This window comes from Cnephaeus nilssonii (genome assembly GCF_951640355.1).
Source record: "Cnephaeus nilssonii genome assembly, chromosome: 17".
NCBI lineage: Eukaryota > Metazoa > Chordata > Mammalia > Chiroptera > Vespertilionidae > Cnephaeus > Cnephaeus nilssonii.
In genome coordinates this window covers 44,502,181-44,528,512 of record NC_137088.1, presented here as the reverse complement: position 1 = coordinate 44,528,512, position 26,332 = coordinate 44,502,181, and the positions used below count along the sequence as shown (strand labels likewise).

The window sequence follows — 26,332 nt, the reverse complement described above, 5'->3', positions numbered from 1 at the left end:
TCAGCAGAACCTCAGAAAAGATGACACAGCAGGTGGCACAGAGCTGAGTCTTCTCCTATCCTGCCAAGCGTGCAATGCTCCCTGCCCCTTTTTAAAGCGAGAGAACTCAGTTGGCATTTGCCCTTCAATCTCCCCACTCTGACATAGACTCTGTGACCCAGCCGCTTTAGCCATTAAAGAAACAAAGGCCCAGGAGTCTGCAGGTGCTGAGGTGGGTGCAGGATTACTGGAGACCAAGTCCTGGCCCCCGCCCCAGGAAATCCCTCACCTCACTTGCTGCAGTGCAGTTCATGCCACCAAAGGTGGTGATATCACAACGCTGGCATTGCCAGTCTAAGGCAGCACCCATGTAGAGGAATTCAGGGGGTGCTCAAGAGTGTGTGAGTGCATGTGTGTGTGTGTGTGTGTGTGTGTGTATTCATTATGCCAGTGATGCAGCTCTTACGTAAAACATATTTTTAAAATCCTCCTCTGAGGACAGATGCTCAGGAGCCAGGAATTGGACGGGGAGCATCCTGAAGGGCACTGTCACCTGGAGCCGCAGAGCTGTTGGATCTTCCCCTCAGCCACGTCAGGAATTAGAATGCGAGGTCTCTTTTGTTGAGAGGTTTATCTTTCGTGTTTTGGAGCTGAGCCTTCCCAGTGTTGGGAGAGTTTCCCGCTGTCTGTTCAGCTCAGCAAGCCGAGAAGCTGGAGAGGTAGCCGGCAGCCTGGATTCGTTCTCTGTCTTGGAAAAGTGCTTCACTGCTTCGAGAAATCGTGACATCACTCCTGGCCACAGTGTAGAATTGTTCTTGTTTTTGTACTTAAATGCCAGCAAAGTTGGGTCTGTGTTAGAGAAGGCTTCTGATGTCTGAGGCTGGCAAGGGCATACAATGACATGAGGGTTTCTTGGCAGAACCCCAAATCCAGGCAAGATTTTCCCAAGCACCTACTATGTACAGAACACCCTGCAGGGACGTCCTGGAGAAGCGGAAGTTCTGGCTTACCCCTCGAAACTTTGGGAGAAAGCGATGGCTGAAAAAGAAAGATGAGCATCTTGAGACTCCCTCTGGAAATGATTGAGGTTCGCCACAACGTTTGTCACGTTTGGCCTTTTCCATTAAAAGCTGGTGTATTCATGTGCTGTCTGTCCAGTGTCCACCGCAGGTCAGATGGAGCTTAGGAAGACAAGGGTAACTGTTCTCTTTGTCCTTGCAGGATGTGTTGTCTGTCATCTCTGTCTTTCAGTCTGCTGTTTTATTTGTGTAATTCTTGTCTGCAAAGTCACTGGAACGGGTAGGCTCCCTCACCCATCAGCTTGGTTCGGGGTAACGTGCAGATTTGCCAATGTTTTATGTGGAGGCGATTTTCAGAGCTTACGGTTGCAGATAGTATAAAAACCGATGCCCATAGCAGGCTTTCCTCTTTGTGCATTTTCTTCTGCTGTCTGGTTTTTCTTTGTAAATATTAATGTGTACATTTCAAATATACTGAAGATGCAAATATGCTTTCTTAAGAGCCCAGGAATAGAAGAACTTCTTTAAAAAAATTTTTTTTTAACTAGTTAACTAAAAAATTCCTTGTGCTTTAGAAAATCCATTGCATAAAGAAATGTGGAGAGTGGCTTTAGGCAAGGTGAAAAAGGGGTTTTTCAAAAGAAGGAGCCAGAAGTATCAAAGGCAGCCGCCTGACAAGGTCATTGGATGGGAAATCTGAGGCAGCTCTCCTCTCAGGAGGGTTTGGGGAGAATGACTTTACTGAGTTAAAAACTGGCAGCTATTGGGAGTGGGGGCAGGGAGCAGATCTGGCCCATTAGCTGTGTGCTCAGAGGCTGCTTCTGTTGACATCTGGCTGCCATTGCTCCTTCGGGCTCCTAAGCCAGGTCACCTCCGTGCAGCTGGAGTGAGCCAGGGCACTGTTTGCGTTTCACAGATCCCTGTGCAGCTCATGAGTGGGACGGACTTGTGGTGGAGTTATGTTTTCTTCATAACGGACTGGACATTTTCATTTCTTTCTTCTTCTTTTTTTTTTATCCTACAGGAGCCTAGTAATAAACGGGTCAAACCCCTTTCCAGAGTCACATCACTAGCAAACCTCATCCCGCCCGTGAAGGCTACACCGCTAAAGCGCTTCAGCCAAACCCTGCAGGTAAGAAGGGCACCATGGGCTCCTGTTTGCAGAAAACCATGTGCGGGAAGGTGTTGCTGTTTTCCCGAGAATGTGCCCTGGTTTCAGACTGACCTGAATCAAGGTTTATTTCAATAGAAGGGAGCAAGGGAGGGGACCGAAAGCAAGAAAGAGGTATTTCAACTTGTAAACTGGGGTCAGGTGGTGTCCTTTGAGGGGGGTAACTTGGGGAGTCATCTCTGTCCGGTCTTTTCTCACAATCGTATTTCCGAGTTGTGTGCCCCATTCAGACGTCCTCTGACAGGTTTCATTCTAACATGTCTCCCGGCCTTCTAAGGATGTGAAGTCAGAGGGCAAGAGAGCCTCGTGGTGTAGGTCGGGATCTGCAAATTATAGCACATGGTAAAGGACTCAGCCCACCTCTGTCTTCTTATGGCCCACGAGCTAGGGATGCTTTTTCCTTTTCTGAATGGCTGAGGAAAAATTAAAAGAGGGATTATATTCCACCACACGTGAAAATGCTTCGAAATTCTAATTTCAGTGTCCACGAATAAAATTGTGTTGGGACACAGGTATGCCCAATATTTATGTCCTGCTTTTGTCTATGGCTTCTTTTGTACTACAGTGGCACAGTCTAGTAGTTGTGACAGAGACCGTATCGTCCACAAGGTCAAAAGTATTTGCTATCTGGTCCTTTGTAGAAAATGTTTGCTGACCCCTGGCTTAGAACAGGGGCCCTGGAAATGAAGTGTCTTAGCTCTGACTTCGGCTCTGTCACTCAAATACTTTGTTACCTTGGGCAGATGATGTAACATCTATAGGTCTTGCTTTTATTCCTAATGGGTAAACTGGGGTTGATGCCACCAGCTCCTTTATAGAATTCTTGTAAATATTTACAAGATAGTGCATTTAAAAGGCTTGGTATAGTGCCTTGATCCTTAGCAATCACTTATTTACTAATTAGTTAGCCAGGAAGTAAATATTATCTCCTGTAATAATTCTTTGGTTAACAAGTGGTAGTAGTTGTTCTTGTTCTTAAACTCCTGATAAAGTTTATCTTTTAAAGTGAAAACTGAGATTTGTCCAGGCCTCCAACCCAATTTGATAATCATAAGCGTCCTCTTGTAGACTGAAGCCCACAAAAGTCATGCCATGAGAAGGCTCATCTTGTCTAGCTGAGAACTCGACTTGAGTCTGCCTTTTCTCACTTGTCCTGAACACTTTTCTTCGTAGTATTTTTTTTTTCTTGACTTTGTGAGTCATTAGGAAAATTGTGGACTGGAACCCAAGGCTTGTCCCATGCTCTGATAATCTGTGACTTGAGAACGATTTGAGTCTCTCTCATCCCCTCCTGTCGCTGCGTCCACACCATTCAGCCAATGTGCTATGACTCCGAGTAGCCCAAGCTGTTCTCGCCACTTCCCTAGAGATGCCATCCTCTCCGGTGCTTCTCCCCTGACGTGCCCATTCCTCTGTTAACTCTGCTCACAGTGTCTTCTGAATGAATACCTCAGCACATGATTACCTATAGGTTTGGCTCTGGTTCTGTTGGTGCCGGGGCCTCTGGGTATCCCAGGTCCCCTTTGTGGGAGAGCAGAGGAGGAAAAAAGAAGGTTGTCTGGAGGAGGCAGCTGAAGGGCTTTGAAGCTAGTGGAGAAAAATGTGTTTACCTTCTCTCCCCCGTGATCAGCCCCTCAGCCCTCTGGCCAAGTTCATGGCAGGCTTCCTCTGGAAGATTCATCACCGCCCTAGTCCTGCACATCTGGTCTTTTGCTGAGTTCTGCTTTTGGGAAATTCTTTAGCTTGTCTGCTGCTATTTCACCCTTTCCTTTCCATCCCAGCGACTGTGGCTCAAGTTCATTCACTCTGTAGTTATTTACCCCCCTTGAGTATGAGGACCCCCCCCCCCCATGTTGCCAGCATCTCTTCCCATTGTCTCCTAGGACAGTCCACCCTCTGCCCAAGGAAGGGCCTCCCTCATCCCCTCGTCATGCACCAGGCCCTACTTCCTGAGATCATGTTGCTTACATTCTAGATAGAGTTGCTTTCTGACCACTTCGTGGCCACATCTGGCCCTCAAGTTGTGTTTTGTTTGGCCGCACAGTGCTTTGAGCTAACAATTAAAAATCAAAATCTATGTAAGGACCTGGCCTTCTGACTCCTCTTGAGGAAGAGGAAGGCTTGGTGGTGCTGGGCCTCTGTTCCCACATGGCAGTAAGGAGCTGGGCCTATAGCCAGCCAGCTGTCACCTGCAAATGTCCCCATTGTCATACCTTCAAAATCTTTTCTTTGGCTTCCCAGGCAACCTTTATTCCTTTTCTCCTGTTGCTGCTCTATGCAGATCCTACGCATGGAACGCTGCAGGAAATATTTGATCACCTTGACAATTTGCATTGACCTAGAGAACTGGGGCAGAAAGAAATCAAGCCGTGTCTGAAATGCAGCAGACGAGGCCAAGCAAGGATGAGGAAGCCAGACCCGAGGGAGGGATCTGACATGTGGAGATTAGTTTCTAAAACCTCAAAGGATTTTTGTAGCAAAATAATTTTTATTTACTTTTTTAAAAATATCATGGTTCATAGCTAACTCCAGGCTCCATTTATGGACAGAAACAGCCCAGCAGAGTTATGCATAATGGTTATACACGTAGACACAGAGAGAACTTGAGCAATGTGCTTATGCTGTGAGTGTGTCCTTGAGGGGTCAGCAAATGGAAATATGCTCCTGTGGTTGTATGCAGAGTTCAACAGCCATGTTTGCAGGGGGACCTGTGAAGCACCCCCAAATATTTCCAACAGTCACCTTGGTGCATGCAGTGCAAGTTCTGCAAATTATTTCCAGTCCTAGCATCTCAATAATCTCATGTCGTTACTGCTTCCTGCACCAGCTAGAATGGGATAGGATACTGATGCAGCCTGAGGAGCGGGGGGGGGGGGGGGGGGGGGTGAAGAGAAGTCCCAAAGGGGGTACTCAGTGGGCCAACCTCAGATCCTTCCCCATTTTGCCTGCTGTGGCCTTGATGCCCATTCTAAAAGGAGAGGAACAGAGAACACGGAGGGTAGGGGCTGCCTCTCAGCATTCATTTCTTACCCATGTGTATATATTTATACCCTTTCTCCTTCCAACAGCAACTCAAGGCTGTGATTGAGCAGCTTGGTTCTCTGCCACAGTACCCCTTGCCCTTGGTTCCTGGCACCTTAGAGCCATGTATATCCCTTTGGATGTCCAGTTGTGTCTCTCACGTTGGGCTCCTTTTATTATAGGAGAGGAGATGAGTGAGGCCCAAACACGATGCTTTAATCAATAATGGAGCACTTAGCAGTCCTTCCTCTGGCTCCTCGGGAGGATATCGGAAGAGTGCGGGGCTGGCAGCCTCTTCCAAAAAGGTTAAAACCCCAATCACCAGTGGAGTGGTGCTTGCAGCAGCTCAGCAAGACACTGCAGGCCTTGTTCTCTCTTGCCTCCCTTGTGCCCCACATGGACTGGGGGCTCGGGCCTCCGCACAAAGGCGGCATTTGTGGAAATCAGAGAGGGACAGCCGACTGCATGGCGCTCCGTCTGCTGCTGACCAGGGAGGCTAGCACTGCTGGTAGATGGAGCACAGATGTCTGGATCCCTCTGGGCCCATAAATCCTCCGCTGCCCTGCCCGGAGGAAAATCCGGCCCAGCTCCAAGAGGGACCTGCATGCACTCCTGTGGAGTGAGGAAGGCGAGCTCGCCTTCCGCCCCTTGGCCAGTCACCCCGTCACAGCTGTGCACGCCTGGCGGACTCATTCGAGTCCAGCGTGTGCAGTGGAATGCCGTGTTCATTACGGTGTGATTGAGCCCTGCCTCCTCTTTGAACGTGAACTTCCTTTTTTTTCCATTGTAAAAGTGTATGTTCATTACGGAAAAATACAGAAAAGCAGAAAGAGAAAAGAACACATACAGCCTTTCACTCTAAAACAACCCCTGTTAAGATTTTAATAATTCCCTTTCAATGTCATCCCAGGTATAACTACATAACCTACACACTCTGAGACTAATTTGGGGTTACTCCCAGTCTATCCAGCCTTATCTTTGTATGATCTGTTCACTTTTGGATGAGACCTCCCACAAAGACCGTGGGTGATTGGTTTTTGTGCATCTCTATTGGTCTTGGCCTCACATATTTCCAAGCTGTGCTGTTGGGTACTTAAAGGTTCCTCTTCATCATTGTTACAGCCTCTTGGGGGAATTATACCTTTTATTAAAGTTAAATAATTCCGTTTATTTCTTGTAATGCTTTGTGGTTTTTTAACTTTAATTTTTTTGCATTTTGCCTGGTGTGTTTTATCTCTTTCATTCTTATTTTTCCTTTGTAATTTAGCAGGATGAGAATTTTTTTATGGCTTAAAGGAAATATTATATCACAGTTATTCTTGGAAATATGATTGTAATTTAATGGACTATGCATATATTATTCCAGTGTGTAGATGTGATTTATTTTATATAACCAGTCTCCTATAAATGGGTATTTAGGCTGCGAATATTTTTATATTATTATATAACTCTGTATGGAGAATGATTTTTGAAGGCACTTGTTCTTTTTCTTTAAGTACCTACCTTCTATTGTGCTTTCTTTTCTGGTTATATAGCATCATAAAAAAAAATAGAAAAATATAGAGAAGCACAGAAAAGGGAATAAAAGTCCCTCATAGTCCCATCTCCTATCACCACAAAACTTCTATTAACATGTTGGCATATACTCAGGCAATCTTTTCTTTTACTATATATTTGCATGTGTATTTTGTTAAACAAAATCATAATCATATTATAGCATTATTTTTAACTTGCTTTTGTCTTAACAGTATAAGATAACCTTATAGTATGAGAGTATATATCCAAGTTATTAAATATTTTTCACAAACCTGATTCTTACTGGGTATATATACTGTTTCATTAAAAGGATATACCAGTTTATTTAATCATTCTTTTGTTATTGGATATTTTAATTGTTTTCATTTTTTCACCATTATAAACTGCTTTAGACATCCTGATCACAAATCTTTACCCCACTCTGTAATAATATATTACCTTTGCAACCAGATAAAAATATTTAAGATTTGAAAATCTTATATGATGAGCATATTAGAGAGAGGACGCTCAGTGTAGTGGCCTGGGACAGGGGTTGAAGGAAGGGCGGGAGGGCTTGTGTTGGGCCTGGAATGGCTCAGAGGTGATGAGGATGGAGGGGAGAAAGAGCATTTCAGATCTGAGGAACAACTGAGAGAAGACTGGTGGCATCTCGCTTTGGGAAATAAGTAGGAGGAGAACCCAAGCATATTTGCTTGCTTTCCATGAGCTGGAAAGCATGATTTTCTTCTCCAAGGACCTCACACTTAGTCCCCTGGTCCAAGGTCACACACTTTCTGTAACTGACCGAAGTCCTTGGTCCTAAGTTATTTGGCAGATACAGAAACAAGCTTGGTGCATGCACGCGCGCGAGTGTGTGTGTGTGTGTGTGTGTGTGTGTTTGGAGGAGCCAACCAGAAACCATACCGCCTTTCCATCTAGAGCCGTGGTCGGCAAACTACGGCTCGCAAGCCACATGCGGCTCTTTGGCCCCTTGAGTGTGGCTCTTCCACAAAATACCACGTGCGGGCGCACACATACAGTGCGATTGAAACTTCGTGGCCCATTCACAGAAGTCGGTTTTTGGCTCTCAAAAGAAATTTCAATCGTTGTACTGTTGATATTTGGCTCTGTTGACTAATGAGTTTGCCGACCACTGATGTAGAAGGTAAGGGTATAGCTGAGAGGTGACCTGTATTCCATGTCAAGGGGAACTCCTGACCTTCTGCCAATCTTTACTACCCTACAATAGTAGTTAAACCATTGTAATAGTTGATTATAATTGAAAGCTTGTCAATTTTTACTTAGTAATAACAACTCTGTTCGTGGAGTATTTATAGTGAGCCAGCTTCCATGTAAAGTACTTTATATTCATGGCTTAATTTCCTCTCCTCCATAATGATGCAAGGTAGGCTTCCTCACCACTTAATAGGGGAGGAACCTGAAGGCTGAAAAATGTGCCCAACGTCACACAGCCAGGAAGTGCAGGAGCTGGGGTTCTGCACCGTTTTCACGGTGCCTCTCCTGCAGGAGGCCTTTGCAAAAAGTCAGTTTGGTCATAATGAAGCCTGCAGTTTGCCAGGATTCAACATAATGGCCAGATTGTCAGTCTGGGTCACCCCCACTTCACTGCTGATCCTCCCTCTCTGTTTCCCTGTGTGGCCGGGAGGGTCATCATTGCCATTAAGGCTCGTGGAATATTTTATCATGAATATGATTGTACTAAAGCCTTTTTATGGTGCCCAATGAAGAGGTTGGGCTGCTGTCCCAAGTCTCTGGAAGGCTTCCTAATTTTGGGCTGTTATTCCAAATTATTGTACAATTAAGCAAATTGTACAATATTTTCCCCACACTTGAGTCAAATATTTTCTTCAGCTTTTCATTCATCTACTCAGAATCTCTCCCAACTACAGAAAGTTTTTTTCCTTGCACTGAGTCTATGGGGTTTGCCTTTTTACCATGTTTTTATTTATTATTATTTTTTAATCTTTATTGTTGAAAGTGTTACATATGTCCCCCTTTCCCCCCATTGACCCTCCCCCCTCCACCAGCCTTCACCACCCTATTGTCTGTGTCTATGGGTTATGCATATACACATATGAGTTCATTGGTTGATCTATTTCCACCCCCCCTCCCCTTTCTTCCCTCTGAGGTTTGACAGTGTGTTTGATGTTTCTATGTCTCTGGGTCTATTTTTGTTCATCAGTTTATGTTGTTCATTAGATTCCACATATGAGTGAGAGCATGTGATACTTATCGTTCTCTGACTGGCTTATTTCACTTAGCATAATGCTCTCTAGGTCCATTCATGCTGTTGCAGATGGTAAGAGTTCTTTCTTTTTTATAGCTGCATAGTATTCCATTGTATAAATGTTCCACAGCTTTTTCTTTTTTTTTTATTGGTAAAGGTAATATTTATTTATTTTAATTTCTTCATTGATTAAGGTATTACATATGTGTCCTTATCCCCCCCTTATTATCCCACCCCCCACCCCACTGCTCATGCCCTCACCCCCCTGGTGTCTGTGTCCATTGGTTAGGGCTATATGCATGCATACAAGTCCTTTGGTTGATCTCCCCCCCTTACCCCCACCCTCCCCTACCTTCCCTCTGAGGTTTGATGGTCTGATCGGTGCTTCTCTGTCTCTGGGTCTATTTTTGTTCATCAGTTTATGTTGTTCATTATATTCCACAAATGAGTGAGATCATGTGGTATTTATCTTTCTCCAACTGGCTTATTTTGCTTAGCATAATGCTCTCCAGGTCCATCCATGCTGTTGCAAATGGTAGGAGTTCCTTCCTTTTTACAGCAGCATAGTATTCCATTGTGTAGATGAACCACAGTTTTTTAATCCACTCATCTGCTGATGGCCACTTAGGATATTTCCAAATCTTAGCTATGGTGAATTGTGCTGCTAAGAACATAGGGGTGCATATATCCTTTCTGATTGGTGTTTCTAGTTTCTTGGGATATATTCCTAGAAGTGGGATCACTGGGTCAAATGGGAGTTCCATTTTTAATTTTTTGAGGAAACTCCATACTGTTCTCCACAGTGGCTGCACCAGTCTGCATTCCCACCAGCAGTGCATGAGGGTTCCTTTTTCTCCGCATCCTCGCCAGTACTTGTCGTTTGTTGATTTATTGATGATAGCCATTCTGACAGGTGTGAGGGTGGTACCTCATGGTCGTTTTGATTTGCATCTCTCTGATGATTAGTGACTTTGAGCATTTTCTCATATGCCTTTTGGCCTTCTGTATGTCCACTTTAGAAAACTGTCTATTTAGGTCCTTTGCCCATTTTTAATTGGATTATTTATCTTCCTTTTGTTAAGTTGTATGAGTTTCCTATAAATTTTGGAGGTTAACCCCTTGTCAGCTGTATCATTGGCAAATATGTTCTCCCATGCAGTGGGTTCTCTTGTTTTGTTGACAGTTTCTTTTGCTGTGCAGAAGCTTTTTATTTTGATGTAGTCCCATTTGTTTATTTTCTCCTTAGTTCCCATTGTCCTAGGAGATGTATCCATAAACATATTGCTACGAGAGATGTCTGAGATTTTGCTGCCAATGGTTTCTTCTCTTTTTACTATGTTTTTAATGCGCATTAATCTGAACCAGATTTTATTTATGTGGTTTTATGTTTATAGCGTCACTGAACTCAGTGGTCACAGTCTTGCTGGTTTTGTCTACTGGTTTTGTTTTTTCTTAGTTAATACCTCTTCATTCTGGAAAATCTGGAAAACAAATGTAGAGAAGTATGAAGTTGGATATGAAAATCATCCATAGTCTCTACCATCCAGGGTGACACCCATTAACATTTTGTGTTTAAATAGGGATCTCCCTTCTCTTACTTAATTCTTCATGTGAGACCTTCCCATTATCAAGTTTTTCTCAAAAAAGAATGTTTTTAGCGACTGTATAATGTTCCATTTTACGGTTACACTGTAATTTATTTCATCTTTATTGTTGGTCATGTTAGGCTATTTCCACAGCGCTGTGCTGCCGAGGGGTTTTCTCCTGTAAATTATCCTAATGAAGGTCCCTCAAGGTGCTATTTGGTCCAAGTAGTTCCGAGATGCCTGCTGTTTGCTAATGAATGAAAACATATAAATAAACACTGATGGTGGCAGTGCAGATGGTGTAACAAGGATAGCTAACATCCTTTTCCTACTGACCATGTGCCAGCACTTGGCTAAGCCCTTGACATGCTCTTTCTTATCTAATCCTCACTACAACGTTGTGAGATACTATTACCACACCCCTCCCACCTATAAGGAAACCGAGACCCAAAGGGATTAACTTTCCCAAGGTCCCCCGGCTTCCGAGTGGACTTGAAGCCATGTCTGTTTGACCTCGAAGCCTGTGTTTACCTAAATCCACGTTGTGTGGCCAGAAGACTGGGCTCAGATCCTATTCCAGCACTTGCCTTGTGCCAGTCACTTTAGTCCTCTGGTGCTTGGATTTCTCATCTATGAAAAGGGAGCACTACACACGAACCTGCCCCGCGCCTCTCCCAGGATTAGCATGAGGGTCAGTTGTGCTGGAGGCCACACAGCGGGAAAGTGTTGCTTGTCGATTTAAGTTGACTGTTCTAATCAAGCCTTACGTGAGACACTCCTCCACTGGGCTGGTGGAGAACGTTGTCTGGCCCCAGCCACACCCACCGAACATTTTGGCTTAACCCATTGTCGTGGCAACATAGAAAAGTGTTTTCTTCCTGTAGCCCCTAGCTTCCAGTCCATTTAATAATAAACTATCTGTTTCAAAATAGCAATGGGAGGCATCAAGAAGTTCCTGGCTGGAGCTCTTTTTTTGGAGCGTGTTGTCTTTGGCTGGAGAGACCTTCTGTTTTTTTGGAAAAGGCGAGGGAGCACCCTGCTGAACAGGCCGCATGAACAAACCAAATCTGTTCCATCGCGCCTCACCTGCTGGGCTTACATTTCCTCTGACACATGCCCCCACCTGACAGACAGTCCCCTGTGCACCTGCAGCGCCTTTTCCACACACCAGCTCGGCATAAACACGAGCACCCATTTCCTCAGTCTGCATTATCTCTGCCTGCGATGGCCGGTGTTATTGTAGCTGCTCGTAGTTACGAGCTTTGGGTTTTTGGCTCCTTTGCTAGGCAACTCTTGCTCGTCCTGGAACGGTTTTCATTCCAGGCCCAGAGCCCCACCACCATGCCAGGGGCGGGGGATCTCTGTGTGTGTTTCTGTTTTGTATGCAATTCCTCCCGAGGCTGGTCCCTCTTTCTGACGTGAGCCCCTCCTGGTCACCATAGACCCCTGCTTCTCACCCCAGGGGACAAGCCAGCAATGTGTAGCGATGTGTAGGTTGTCGTAACAGGCGCGGGGCACTACTGGCATCTAGCGATCAGCGGGAAGGGTACTGCAGAACATCCAATAATCGCAGGACAGCCCCTCACCAGAAAGAATTTCCTGGTCCAAAATGTTAGTAGGTGGCAAGGGTGAGAGATAGCCTGAAACTCCCCCGTTTGGGTACATGCACCCCACACTTGAGTCTTACCCTAGAGGAAGCAGGGTAGGCTATTGGTTAAAAATTGGGGGGGGAGGAGAGGTTGGACTGAAATAGACCAGACCTAGGTGTCATTCTGAGTTCACCATTGACCTGGGTTTAAATTCTGGGGGCACTATTCATTCGCTGCGTGACCTTGAGCAAAGTGTCACCCTCTCCGAACCTCAAGTTTCCCCGTGTGCAAAACAGGGGTAGGACTCCTTACCTTGGGGGCACAGCAGGGCTCTACAGCTCCCCTCACAGTGCCCAGCACATACCGCCTGCCGTTCATTCATGAGGCACCCTCTCTGAGCCTCAGTTTCCTTATCATAAAATGGGAATCAGTCCCCACCTCACAGGGCGGTTGTGAGGATCGGAGAGAACTCACCAGAAGTGCTAAGCGTGGGAGGCACGTAACGGCCCGTGTGTGACATACATGGTGAACATCATCCCGTCCCTTCCCCTTAGGACCCAAGCCCAGCAATCACCCAGGAAACACAGAACGAGGAATGCTTAGCAACAGAGCTCACCTGGTATGGCTCACCTCTCTTTCTTCTTCAAACTGCAGCAGAAGAAGATCTCCAACTCTCTGGGAGTTTCCAATAAATACGTGAAAATATGCCCAATCTTACGTTCAAAACATGAAACGGAAATGAAGGAGGTAGAGTTGTTTTTCCTGTTAGGTTGATGATAATGTCCGGTTGCTGAGAGTCTGGAAAAAGCGCACTGTCCTGTCATACCCCTTCCTGGGGCAGGCTGTTTGGAGGTCACCTTGGCAGTACATAGCAAATGTTAAAATGTTGATTTTCTTCAACAAGGACTTCTAGTAAGCAATCTGCCTCACAGAAATGCCAGCACAAATACGTAAAGGATGTTCACAGAGGCACTTTTTGTAATAGCCAGACACGGGAAAGGATCTAAATGTCCATCCGTTGGAGTTAGTTTGCATCCATGTGGTCCACCCAGATATGGGATACTAACTCAGCAGCCATTAAAAAAAAGAGTGAGCCCCGGCCAGGTGGCTCCGTTGATTGGAGCATTGTCCTGTACACCAAGCTGCGGGATCAGTTCCTGGTTGGGGCAGATACCTAGATTGGGGCCCATACCTAGATTGCAGGTTCCATTCCTGGTTGGGGTGCGTACAGGAGGCAACCAATTGATGTTTCTCTCACATTTCTCTCTCTCTCTCTCTCTCTCTCCGCTTCTCTCTTTCCTTTCCTCCCTTCCTCTCTCTCTAAAATCTCAGGTGAGGATTAAAGAAAAAAACAAAGAATGAGTGACTTTGGGTGATGGAATGTTTTGGAACTAGATAAAGATGACAGTTGCACAACATTGTGAATATACTAAAGGCCACTGAATTGCTCACTTGAAATATTGTTAATTTTATGTTGTGTGAAGTTTCACTTCAATAAATTCTTATTATTATTTTTGGTAATCCTCACCCGAAGATATTTTTCCATTGATTATTTTAGAGAGTGGAAGAGAGGAAATGGAGGCAGGGGAGAAACGTCAATGTGAGAGACACATCAATTGGTTGCCTTCTGCTCAAGCCCTGACGAGGGCTGGGGATCGAACCTGCAACCCAGGTATGACCAGTAATCGAACCCGAGACCCTTCAGTGCAAGGGCCAACACTAACCACTGAACACACCGGCTAGGACGATAATTTTTTTTAAGTCAGTCTTTCATACTAACATGGAAAGACATTGTTAAATGAAAAGATAAAACTTTGTTTTCTGTGAATGTTAGCAACTGGGAAGAAAAGGTTTGACAAGATCTAGAACAAACTTAATAGCATTTACTTCTGCTAAGTGGACTTGAAAATTGAGAGGATTTGTACTTAATTCTTTTGGGGTTTTTTTTTACACATTTCTTTTTTTTTTTAATTCTTTATTGTTGAAAGTTTTACATGTGTCTCCTTTTTTCCCCATTGACCTCTCCCCGCCCACTCCCACCCCCCAGCACATGCCCCTAGCCCCCATGTACTTAATTTTATATACTTTGTAACGTATGAAAATTTAAAGTTAGCATAAATTACTTTCCAACTGTTGGTGGGGAGGGGGATTTTGAAGTTGGTCAGGCACTAACAGGTGGGCGGTTGATTCTCTCAAGTGAAAGTGGAAAATGTCTTTCATTTGAATCTGCTTTTTTGTGTGTTCTCTCTCTGCTCTTTAACTCTCCTTCCCCCCAGGCTGGGATCAGAACCACTAACGGAGATGAGTGGGTTATTTGATGACTCACTTTGCTTGTTTTGACCTTTCCGTGCCTGTGGCTAATTGATTCTGCGTGCTGGGGAGCTGCAGCATTAGTCTGCTCCCTCTCTTAGAGGGCCTGTTTTCAGGACATCACAAGGATTCATGAGATACCATTAGTGAACTGCGTATTTGGAGCAAGTACTTTCTTGACCAGCCGTGGGCTGGTCCAACATTCGTGAGCTCGAGCTGGTTAATGAGCCCAGCCGCTCAGGGAGGCCATGCCAGCCTAAGGAGCTGTGTTGCTACTTGCAGGCAGAGCTGGCTTCCTGCTGGTAACACCCTGAGGCCCCTTGGAAATTTCTTTTTACATTTTTCACTTACTCGTTTTTCTTGAATTATAAAAATGTGTAAACTAGGATAAAAATTACCTATAATGTAGTCAGGTTAAAAAAAAATAGAGTTTTGTGGCATCCTCTTTATATCTTTGCTCATGTGCATTTTTTTATGATCATAAACTGTTCCTATATCGATTTTTTTTCATTTTTGTTGATTTCAGAGATGAAGGGAGAGAGAGAGAAACATCAATGATGAGAGAGAATCATTGATCAGCTGCCTCCTGCATGCCCCACACTGGGGATCAAGCCCACAACCCAGGCATGTGCCCTGACCATGAATTGAACTGTGACTTCTTGGTTCCTAGGTCAACACTCAACGATACCAACCAGGCTCATATACTGATTTAATCTTGTTTTGCATAAAAGGGATTTTCAGCTGTTAAAATTGTCTGTTAAATTAGCTCAGAATTGTCTTAATGACTACATAATATTCCATTAAGCAGATGAGTTATACCTTATTTAGCAATGTCCTCATGTGAATAGTTGTCTTAAAGTTTTCTTTTGTAAATTTCGTTAAATCTCAAAATATTTGGAAGCTACCTCATAATGTCTTAGTGAGGATGACACATATGTCACATATAAAATCAGTTCTTGCCCTCAGTAAATCTATAATTCAGAGCAGGTGACCACTAAGTATAATAAAATGCGATTGTTGCTGTATCAGCAATATGTCCAAATTGCTCTAGGAGAGCGTGGGAGAACATTGGTAAAGCCTTCCTAGAGGAGATGTTTGAGTTATATCCTGAAGACAGTCAGGAATTAACTAGGTAAGAAATGGGAGGAAAGCTTTCTAGAAAGAGAAGACTTCTTGAAAGAAGCACAGAAGATGGCAAAGCATGATGCATTTAGGGAATGGCAGATAGTCTACTAGGGCTAGAGATACCATAGTAGGGCTAGAGAATGGGTGAGTTGCAGGAAGTGATACTATATACATGTATGCTCTGGTCAGATTATAAGGGGCGTTCGATACCACACTGAAGAATTGGAAATTTATACTGAAGGCCATAGATATGTGGCCACAGCCATGGCAGGGAGCACTTGTTAAGTAAGAATGTGGGGTGTTTTGTTGGTGTTGTTTGTTTGTTTTTTAATATTTTTTATTGATTTCAGAGATGAAGAGAGAGGGGGAGAGAGAAAGAGAGAGAAGCATCAATGATGAGAGAATCATTGGGCAGCTACTTCTTCACACCCACTACTGGGGATCGAACCTGCAATTTGGGCATGTGCCCTGACCAGGAATCAAACCGTGACCACCTCCTGGTTCATAGGTCAATGCTCAACCACTGAGCCACGCTGGCCAGGCAAGAATGTGGTTTTTGAGCACAGCAACACCTCATTGCTTTACCAAACTTTCTAATGTTTTGAAATCTAGGCTGAAGGCTGAATATGATGCACATAGCTTTCTTCTTGACCATTTGTATTTGTCAAGAGAAAGCACTGTGGTAGCATGTTTCAGCCATAAGGGTGCACTTTGGATGGTTAGACCACCCCAAAGTCTACTGGGAAAATAACTCGGGGACAGGCATCATTTGCTTGATATTTAATTTAGTATGTGCATTAGTTGGTACTTTTAAGTTGACAGAATCTTAGCTGAGATGAATGCAAACAGAAAGGAGGATGTATTAGCCCCTTCGTCTAAGACTGGCTCTTCCTGGCTTCAAGCACAATGGGATCCGGGCACTCTCACTGTGTGGGTAAAGCTTGTTCCCTCCTCCACGCCCTCCGTTGGTGACTCTCTCCATCCTTCATTCTGTGTCCCTTTATTCCTTCCTGTATCAGACCGACTCTTCTCTGTGACCAGAGAAAGTAGCTGCAAAAAATTCTGCTTATGTTAACTCTTGGAGCTCATCATCCCAAAAGAATAAAGAGTCTTTCACTCTTTCTCCCATGATTCATGAAATTTCAGGGACTCACAGGCCCCTTCCAGAACCAGGGTGGAGTACTCCGACTGGTCAGGTCTGGGGGAGCCCAACCAAAGTAAGTGAGATAGAATAGCGAGGAGAGTGGGATTCTGTTCCTAGAAGGAGGAGGAGAGTAGGAGTAGAATTCTTTAAGGACATCTACTACTGTTAATTGCTGTTCTTCTGAAGAGTGGAAATGTTTAATGGAAAAAAGTAGACCCGTCGCTTGTCTGAGAGCGGCCTTTGTGCATGTTCTTGTGTTTATCCAGATCGTGGCTACTCCCCGCACGTGCGGGAAAGTGGCCCCTCGCCCAATTTTCCTTAGCACGTAGGCTCAAGACAATGCCCTCCTTCCCAAAAGGCCTCTGGCATTGTCCTCTCTTTCTTGCAGATGTCTGATTTATGTTCTGTCAGGGACAGGAAGCTGCTCAAGTGATCCACCCAGTCCTGCTGCCCCCGTGACGGCTTGTTTTTCTTATTGTTCAGCGTTCCATTAGCTTCCGCAGCGAGAGCCGTCCTGACATCCTCGCCCCCCGGCCCTGGTCCAGAAATGCCGCCCCCTCGAGCACCAAGCGGCGAGACAGCAAGCTGTGGAGTGAGACCTTCGACGTGTGCGTCAATCAGATGCTTACATCCAAGGAAATCAAACGTCAGGAGGTAGGCTTGGGGCCCACGGAGTTGGCGCTGTGCCTGGCAGCAGGTGCACTGCAGGTCTACACCCCTCCTTCAAATCAATTCTCCTTGGCATTTGTAGAAGGAGGACAAATGGGGGTGTCAGACCTTTTAAGGAACCGAGAAACCAGCATTCAGCTGGGTGGGTGTGGCCCCCACTTGAAAAAGAAACTGATGTGAACATCTGAATTTACAAAGAAGGTGAATTGGGACGTGTCTATTTTGGATCCTAGAATTCACAAAAATAATCATAATCATTTAGTAATATTTTGATAGCAACTCCTATAATATTTTAAAATATTCAGTTAAGGAAACTTTGAGTGATTCAGTGTTGTGGAAAACTTTTCTAGGGAATGCAGTTAATTTCATTCCCTATAAGTTTTCTGTATCAGTAGCCCTAAATGGCTATGGTCATATTACCCTTTATGGAGAGTTCATCCCGTACCAGGCTGTGCTGAATACTTCAAATGTGCATCATCTCGTGAAATCCTTAGAATTTCTATTTTCGAGGCAAACTTGACCTTGGAAAAGGGAGTACTTGAAAACTTTCTAGGTTTTTGACTCAGCAATTCTTTTCTAGAAATCTATCTGCCAGGCACACTTATGCACAGATGAAAAGATGTCTGTGTGAGCTTATTCATCACGGTAATGTTTAGAACAGTGTCAGAATCAGCCTGAACATCTATTACCAGGGGCTGGTTAAATAGTGAATGTCCATACATGGAATTCTGTGTCGCTGTAGAAACACACAAAAAGTGCTGATATGTATGAATGGCTAAGTGGATAAAGCAAAGCACAAAATAGGGTGAAGGGTATGCTACTATTTATGTGAAAGAAGAAGGAAGGAAAAATGAATGTATGTGTGTATGTTATTTTCTTTTAAAACCATAAAACATAACCCACACCTATAACCTATATGTTCGTGTTGATCAATGTCACCCCAATCAATTTAATTAATTAATAATTTTTTAAATTTAAAAACACACAATATAACATTTCTGGAAGCAAGGAACACAAGGAACTGGTAACATTGCTGCCTCCTTGGAGGAGAACTGGGTGGTTGGAAGGAGGTGAGAGGGGTAGTTTTCAGCAAGTATAAATGTGTGCACTCTAACTTTTGAACCTAGTCAATGTATTATCTATTTTAAAATGAGTAAATAAAGCATTTATTTGCACTTAAAAAGTCCTGTGAGGAAATATGGCAAGATCTTAATGATGTTTAAGGAGATAATATGGGAATTCAAAAAATTTTTTCTTTATACTTTTCTGTGTTTTCCAAGTGTTACTAGTGTGTATGTATTACTTATATAGCCTGATAGTGGAAAGGAAGGAGGGAAGGACTGGTTCTGCAGGGGAGGAAATTAGCAAGGCACAGTGGGCACCAGAAAATCGCAGAGCCAGCTTCTGAACCCAGGCCCTGTCCTGTTCCAAAGCCCTCGGTCTTCACGGTGACACTGTGTTGGCCCCCACAGGTAACTGACTATGGCCTATGCCCCAGTGGAGTCCTGTGATCTTCCTCCTCTGGGGTCACATTTGGTCAGACAGTCAGGCTAGTAAAACAGGCGTGCAAAGTGAGGAAGGCCCAAGGCTAGTGAAGGATGCTGTGCCAGTGCACACTTCCTGGTTCTGTAGTTACGTAAGATGCCACCATTCGGGGAAGCTGAAAAGGCCGAGTACCTGACTTCGCTGTACTATTTGCTTAATTTCACATGTGAGTCTGTATTTCAAAATAAAAGATTAAACAAAATAGAGTAGCAGGAGGGCATGGCGTCAAGGCCTTCCTGGGCCTCGGAGGGACACCGTGTACTGGCCCCCAGCGCGTGTCCAGCTCCGCCAACCCCAGGGATGGAAGGGTTCTCCACCCCGCTCACTTCTGCCCTGTCGTCTGAAAGAGATGTAGGAGTCCCCGAGCTAGCCCCACAAACACGCGGTCTTTTCATAATGTAATGTTTGCCACCGTTTAGACTCCCAGAGGGAGTGAAAGAGCGTTCTGCACACCATAGCTTGTAAATTATGATAGCTTCATAGAGCCAAATTAGACATGGTCCCTTTACGCACTCGAGCGCATAGCCGGCTCCTGTAATTTTATTTATTATACCGTGTAGGGCTGCAAAGTAATTGAGAATGAATTAACTTCACCAGACATTTAGAGCGATAAAATATTAGACTCTTCCTATAATTCCAGCCTCAGGACAAGTAGCTGATAGGAAAAGCTTTCCGTTGAGGTGCACCTTGTGTTGAGCAGAAGCAAGACAAATTGTGATGGCCCAGTTAATAATGCTGCCACATCCATCCCTGAGAGCAGGCCCTGAATCCTTCACTATGATTGCCACTCACCACAAACTCGTATCCATGGCTCAATCTGTAATTATTTCACCTAAAATAGTTCCCTCTTGTTTGGCTGCATCAGAGTTCTACAACATGAAAGACGACTTGTTGGATTGGAAACGTGTGTTGGAGCCCTTTTATCCCACAAACAGATAAGCACATTATACAGAAGTTTTGCAAAATCTTTCCTTTGTAGGTTTTGGCCACTCGATACATTTGCTGCAGGTCAATTTGACTTTTTAAGAATCCTTTAAAAATGCTTAAGAAATAAGTAGATTTGGAGCTTTGAGCGCTGGAACCAGCACTGTTTGAATTTGGTCTCATTAGTGAGCTATTTCAGTGGATGTATTTTATCTTCCCTCGCAGGCGATCTTTGAGCTCTCCCAAGGAGAAGAAGACTTGATAGAGGACTTGAAATTGGCAAAAAAGGTAAATTTAAATCCAGTGGTCATGTGAGTCACCCCGTGTTTTTCCCCCTCTAACTTCACAATTCTAAGGTCGTCTTTCTGAGCACTCTTTTTATGACTAAGGTCATCCAAAACTGAGAAGAACCTGCACAAACCAAGCAGTGGGGAAAATGGCTCAAAACAAGAAGGTTCTCTGGACCTGGCACCTTGAAGGGCTCTCCTCTGCATGCCTCTAGCGCACCTCAGAGAATACTTCAGTTTAATCAGAAAGTTGGTGGAGGCCTGGCTTTACATATGTTTTGTGGTCCTAGAAGTTGCACGTGCAGGGCCTCCTTACCCACGGGAGAGAAAGTGTAGATGGTCTGAAACTGGAATTGTGTGTTAGAAATAGTCATTTGAATCTCATAAGTGGATAATACGGTTAAGTGAGTCACTTGGGTACTATCATGTAAGTTAGGGTCTTTTATATGGAAATTCGTTTTTTTAATCACATTGTGTGTGGGAAGGTGGATGAAACCCATGTCTTATAGCCAATGTAGTCTTTTTTTTTTTTTAATCCTCACCTGAGGATATTTTTCCCATTGATTTTTTAGAGAAAAAGGAAGGGAGGGAGAAAGGGGGAGAGAGAAAGAGAGAAATATTAATGTGAGAGAGACACATCAATTGGTTGCTTCTGCACCTGCCCCGACTAGGGCTGGAGATCAGACCTGCAACCCAGGTATGTGCCCTTGACTGGGAACCGAATCCAGGACCCTTCGGTGCATGGGCCAGTGCTCTAACCACTTAGCCACACCAGTCTGGGCTTGAACTATTTTTTAAACATATATTTAACTTTCCATGTGTTTTTCTTATCTTCCCAATTAGCTTTATAAATCTTGAAGGCAGGGACTGTGCCATCTGAGTCTTTGTATTCTATTACAATACCCTGGAAATAATTGGGTGTTCTCGTGGGTTAATTATCATTAATAAGAGGTGGTAATAATGTTAAATTTTAAAACATGCAAATCAAATCTGCTCTATATTTAGGATTTGCGCCCTTTCCTAGATGTATGATACAGGAATTTTAAAAAAATCTACTTTGGTTTATCAACAACCACAAAAGACTCAAGGCAATGCTGGACTCCTATCTGCTCCAGCCACACCCATCTGCTGTTTCTGCAGCATTATGGGAGAACTTGTTGGGGAGAGCCAAATATTTTGTTATTCTCAGGGCCTCACAGAAGCCATTTACATTAACAACTTACTTCCTCCAAGTTTAAATGTTTGCTTCCATCTCTTGTGGTTCTTGCGCAGGCCTATCACGACCCCATGCTGAAACTCTCCATAATGACAGAACAGGAGTTGAATCAGATTTTTGGAACACTGGACTCTCTGATTCCTCTACATGAAGGTATAATTTTGTTCCCAGGATGAGTTGTGACTTTTAGCCTTAATTGAGCTGCCTTATACAAGTCATGATTATGTAATAATGTGAGTAACCCAGAACCTACCTCCAGCCTCCTTCATATTTGAGTGCCTAACAAAATAAGCGTTCTGTTTGTTTACCAGAGCTCCTTAGTCAGCTTCGAGATGTCCGGAAGCCTGATGGCTCAACTGAACACGTCGGTGCCATCCTCGTGGGCTGGGTAAGAAAAGTTCTCTGGTCTTGATTGAAGATAAATTTCAATCATTTAAATGGAGTTCCATATTAGCTAGACTTTTCTTATTATTAGCAAACACTGATTTCACACCAGAAACAAAACAGCAAATTCCTTGTAAAATTTATCATTATTTTTAGGCTGTATCTCTTTGAAGCAGGGAAACAATTTTTTTCTTACTACACATTTACTGCATTTAAAGATAACATGCCCTTTTTTCAATAAAATAAAGTAGCATTAGTTAATGTTCTATTCAGGCCAATTATAATACAATTATTACCAATTCTATTCCAGTACAAATTTAGGGACATATTCCTATCCATCATGATAAAAAAAAAAAAACTTTTAAATATATTTTTAAAATATATGTTTATATTGATTTTTTAAGAGAGAGAGGAAGGGAGAAAGAGAGAGAAACTTTGATGTGAGAGAGAAACATCCATCAGTTGCCTCCTGTAAGCACCCGATCAGGGATTGAACCAGAAACCAGGGTAGGTGCCCTTGACAGAGAATCAAACCTGTGACCTTTTGGTTCATGGGTTTAAGCTCAACCACTGAGAAACACTGGCCAGGGCCTTAAAAAAGCTTTTATTCAGGCTGTCAAAAACCTCTTATAGCCAAATGTAGTTTCATAAACAAGGTGATGACTAAATGTTGTTGTTGTTTAGCATATATCTGATTCTAAGTGACTTCATAGGAGAGCTGGATAGAATGCTGACCTTCATCTCAATACTGTATAACCCCTTTCCTTTCCGAATTGAAGAGATCAGCTGTGACCTTAGATCAGGGCTTCTAAATTCATGGTCCTGGGCTGAATGTGTGTTTCATTGGGTCCATAAGGTGGTTGTTGATTTGGCTGATTTGTTTTAGACCAGGCATGTACTCTCTATTTTGCCACAGTCCCCATCTCTCCTGTGGCATGCTTCTGTTTCTGTCTGTGAATGCTTATGTCCTAGCCAGTCCCAGGTGTTTTCCATTTGTTATGAACCAGGTAGTGAAAGCAGAGTTCACTGATGACTTCCTCCAGGCAGGATTAGGTCTCTCATCCTTCCGATCCACACAGTGATCTAGAACAGGGGTGGGGAACCATTTTTCTGCCAAGGGCCATTTGGATATTTATAGCATCATTTGCAGGCCATACAAAATTACCAACTTAAAAATTAGCCTGCTCTATTTGGTCAAATATTTAATTAACTCACCCCAAATATTTAATTAAATCATTTGGGCCAGACCCAATGATTTTGAGGGCCTTATATGGCCCCCAGGCTGGATGTTTCCCACCCCTGATCTAGAAAATAGGCAGATATGCCCTAACCGGTTTGGCTCAGCGGATAGAGCGTCGGCCTGTGGACTCAAGGGTCCCAGGTTCGATTCCAGTCAAGGGCATGTACCTTGGTTGCGGGCACATCCCCAGTAGGGGGTGTGCAGGAGGCAGCTGATTGATGTTTCTCTCTTATCAATGTTTCTAACTCTCTCTCCCTCTCCCTTCCTCTCTGTAAAAAATCAATAAAATATATTTTTTTAAAAAAGAAAAGAAAAGAAAATAGGCAGATACTGCCACAACAGCAAGTATTAGGGTCATCCACTGTTTGGAGAATGTTGTGAAGGTTATGAATTCTACTCTCACCATGTGAGTTCTCTTTATCCAGTTCCATTTCCATTTGTCTTTTAGCCTTCCTAAAACCTTCTGGTTCCTAAGTTTTGACATTGACCTCTTATATTAACTTATGCTTCTCAATTACTGCCTTGATCCAGAAACTTGGAGGGTTTCATGACTTAGCTACCGTTAGTTCGGGAGTCAATTTTAGCAGTGAGGCTGAAATATCCCAAGGGCATCTGAAAGGCAAGCAATGTTCTCATATGAATAATTTAGAAAATGTGCTTGAATATTTCAGGAGAGGTCATTCATCTTATATTTTTGACTTTCGTTTTATTATAAGCTGTGGAAGATGTTTTAACTTCTTCAGCTCACAAAGAAATTTCTCTAAAGAGAGCCAGACAGCTGGAGACAGAGAAGGTGTGATGAGAAGAGAGGGTATGCTCACTGTGCTTACACTTCTGAGTCTGCGGGCCGCTTTGATGGGAGCTAGGGGGCCAGGGAGACCCCACTCCAGAATCAGCGTGGTGACCACTGTTTCTGATGAGATGGCAACATAGAACTGCACGGTTTCCTTAGACACCAACATACAAATTGTCCATTTGTATCAGAAGCAAAAGTACAGGCATTTGCCTTGTTATTAATTTTTTTTTCTGAAAGAAATGTTTGTCACTTTTATTAGAAAATTGGTTTGCTCTAGGGGTAGCTTTTGCAGTCCTTTCGGCCCATTGCTATCTGCATCCTTCAGACATCAAGTGGGACTTGCAGCTTGAGGAGCAGCCTAAAATTAAACAACTGGCCCGTTGTGACCAGACCTCATAGAAACGGTCCTTGTTTATCAGGCCAACGAGCTGCTAAATGTTTTCCCTCTTTTAACTGCAGATGTGTCCGTGCGAGTGGGAACTGTAAACCAAAGGGTACATCTGTTTGAGTTCTGGGCTTTTTAACGGAACAAAATAAACATCTTAGTGGACTTTGAATGAGAAAAGTCAGAGCCCATTTGACCCATGAAAAATTGATTTATTCCCGCCAAAAGAAAAAGAGGGGGCGGGGAACCCTTTTAAACAAGTGAGCCTGCCAAGTGGGTTAGCCCTGACCAGTCCTTTTGACCTTTGAATGAATCAATTACTTTTACTTTGAAGGCCTTACAGGAGTGTTGGGGGTTTTTTTTGTGTGTTTTTTCAGGGAACTTCCCTGGGTACTGAGGATCAGTCTCCCTGAGGGGTCAGCCTGCTCTCATCAGCCTCCCCATCATAAAGAAACAACTTCCCAAGTGACTTATCTTCACACTAACGCTTTTTTTCAGTAATAAAATAATTTATAAGCTCTCCCAGGCACAAGTTCTCATGTTAATTTGGGTTCTAATTCTATATTAATTCCAAGGAGAGAGGCAGGGCACATGAAAGCAAAAATATAGATTTGTTCTGTGTCACTTTTCACACTGTTAGGGAGATAGAAGGAATTTCTTAAAAAGTGAGAGTTTCCCTTATGAATTCTTTCTTGATCGTCTGTTTAAAGAGATGGTGAGTTCAGAGCTTTGCAGGTGGGATGGGGGAGAGAACACACTCAGACTGGTTTTGTCTCCAGCTGAGCATGTAGTCTTGCTTCTCTAAACCACAGTTTCTTTCATAAAAATATTCTAGGGATAAATAATAATAATAGCTGGTACTTACTGACTCTTAACCAGGAGCCACGTTCGTGCTACACTTTTTATCTGCTTATTTAACTAAAGGAGAGGAGGACATTAGTCTATGCATTTTGTAAGTGGAGAAACTGAGGCTCAGAAAGGTCACCTGACTAGTCACAGCCTGAGTTAAGGCTTTGAAATGATTCTCCCCGATCCCAGTCTGTCCTCTTCACCACTGTGTTGTCGGTCACCTCTCACATTTCATATAGGTACACGTGTATGTAATTGGGAACCAAGATGTGTACATTCTTCATTTCCTATCCAGCTGTAGATCACTTGTGGCCTTTTCTAGTCAGTGGACTGCGCCAGATAGCCTTGCAGGTCATGCCCAGGAAATGAGCACCCTGTCAGGTGTGAACACAGGACCAGAGCCGATTTGGTTGCCATGGCAGCAGGGGCGGCAGGATCACAGAGAGTAATGGCTCATTGGGCCGTGAGCAGCAGTGTCTTTGGGGCCTCCTCACTAGTTTACATCCGATGGTTGCTGCTGATTCCTTTCTCTGTAATGACCACATCAGGCATTTCCAAGTCTCTTTAAAAGGCGAGGAAGTGGGAATGAAATTGAGAGGGCCTGAGGCGCCTTTTAATTAACTCTGAAAATCTAAATTACAACCCACAAACCACATCTGCTGTGTGTGTGTGTGTGTGTGTGTGTGTGTACACACGCATGCGCGCACCAATTACCTTCACATACAAGGTTAAGGAAAGAATTTCTGCAACTCTTATTAACACAAATAGAGGTTTTTCATAACATGTAAGGAACGTAGGCATTTCCAAGGAATATCAAACTCAACAGTGAACTTTTTAAACATTGCTTCCTTGGTATCCTTTTTTGGTTTCAGTCACTGAGAAAATAATTTCAGTAAGAGGGGTAAAAGAAGCAGCAAAATATTTAAACTTTGACCCATGGTTCAGATGCTGCCACAACTTATTTTTAAGCCGTGTTCCCAAACAATCAAATATTTCCTAATCTGGTAATCCATTAAACATTCATTTATTTGTTAATTCAGAATACAAACTGCTGTATAGTAGGCCCAGTGCAAAGTGCTGAGGATACAGAAACAAAAGACTCTCTTGCCCCTGTCTTGCACTGAATCCCACTGCAGAGCAGGTGTCGTGGTGGATGTGGCTTCATAGTCCGAGGGCGAGAAGCAAACAGCATGGCTGTTGGCTGCATTTTATTGCCTCCAGGAACTTGCTGGAAGCTGACAGCCAATGCCTTAGAAGGCTTGGTATAGGGTGCCTCTTTGAGGGAGAAGTGGGAAAGGGAGGTGAGCAGTCCTTTCCCTGAGTCTCTGAC

At 43.7% G+C, this 26,332-nt stretch overlaps 1 protein-coding gene across 8 annotated transcripts in view; it reads left to right on the top strand.

Annotated features, from left to right (window-relative positions):
• Positions 1–26,332, top strand: part of ARHGEF3 (Rho guanine nucleotide exchange factor 3) — a 296,634-nt gene that overhangs the window by 252,666 nt on the left and 17,636 nt on the right. For all 8 annotated transcript variants that reach the window (XM_079794773.1, XM_079794768.1, XM_079794774.1 and 5 more), the window contains 5 exons: positions 2,023–2,130; positions 17,191–17,361; positions 20,071–20,133; positions 21,405–21,501; positions 21,660–21,736. In XM_079794773.1, coding sequence (XP_079650899.1) covers positions 2,023–2,130; positions 17,191–17,361; positions 20,071–20,133; positions 21,405–21,501; positions 21,660–21,736 — 516 coding nt within the window. The remainder of the gene's footprint in view (positions 1–2,022; positions 2,131–17,190; positions 17,362–20,070; positions 20,134–21,404; positions 21,502–21,659; positions 21,737–26,332) is intronic.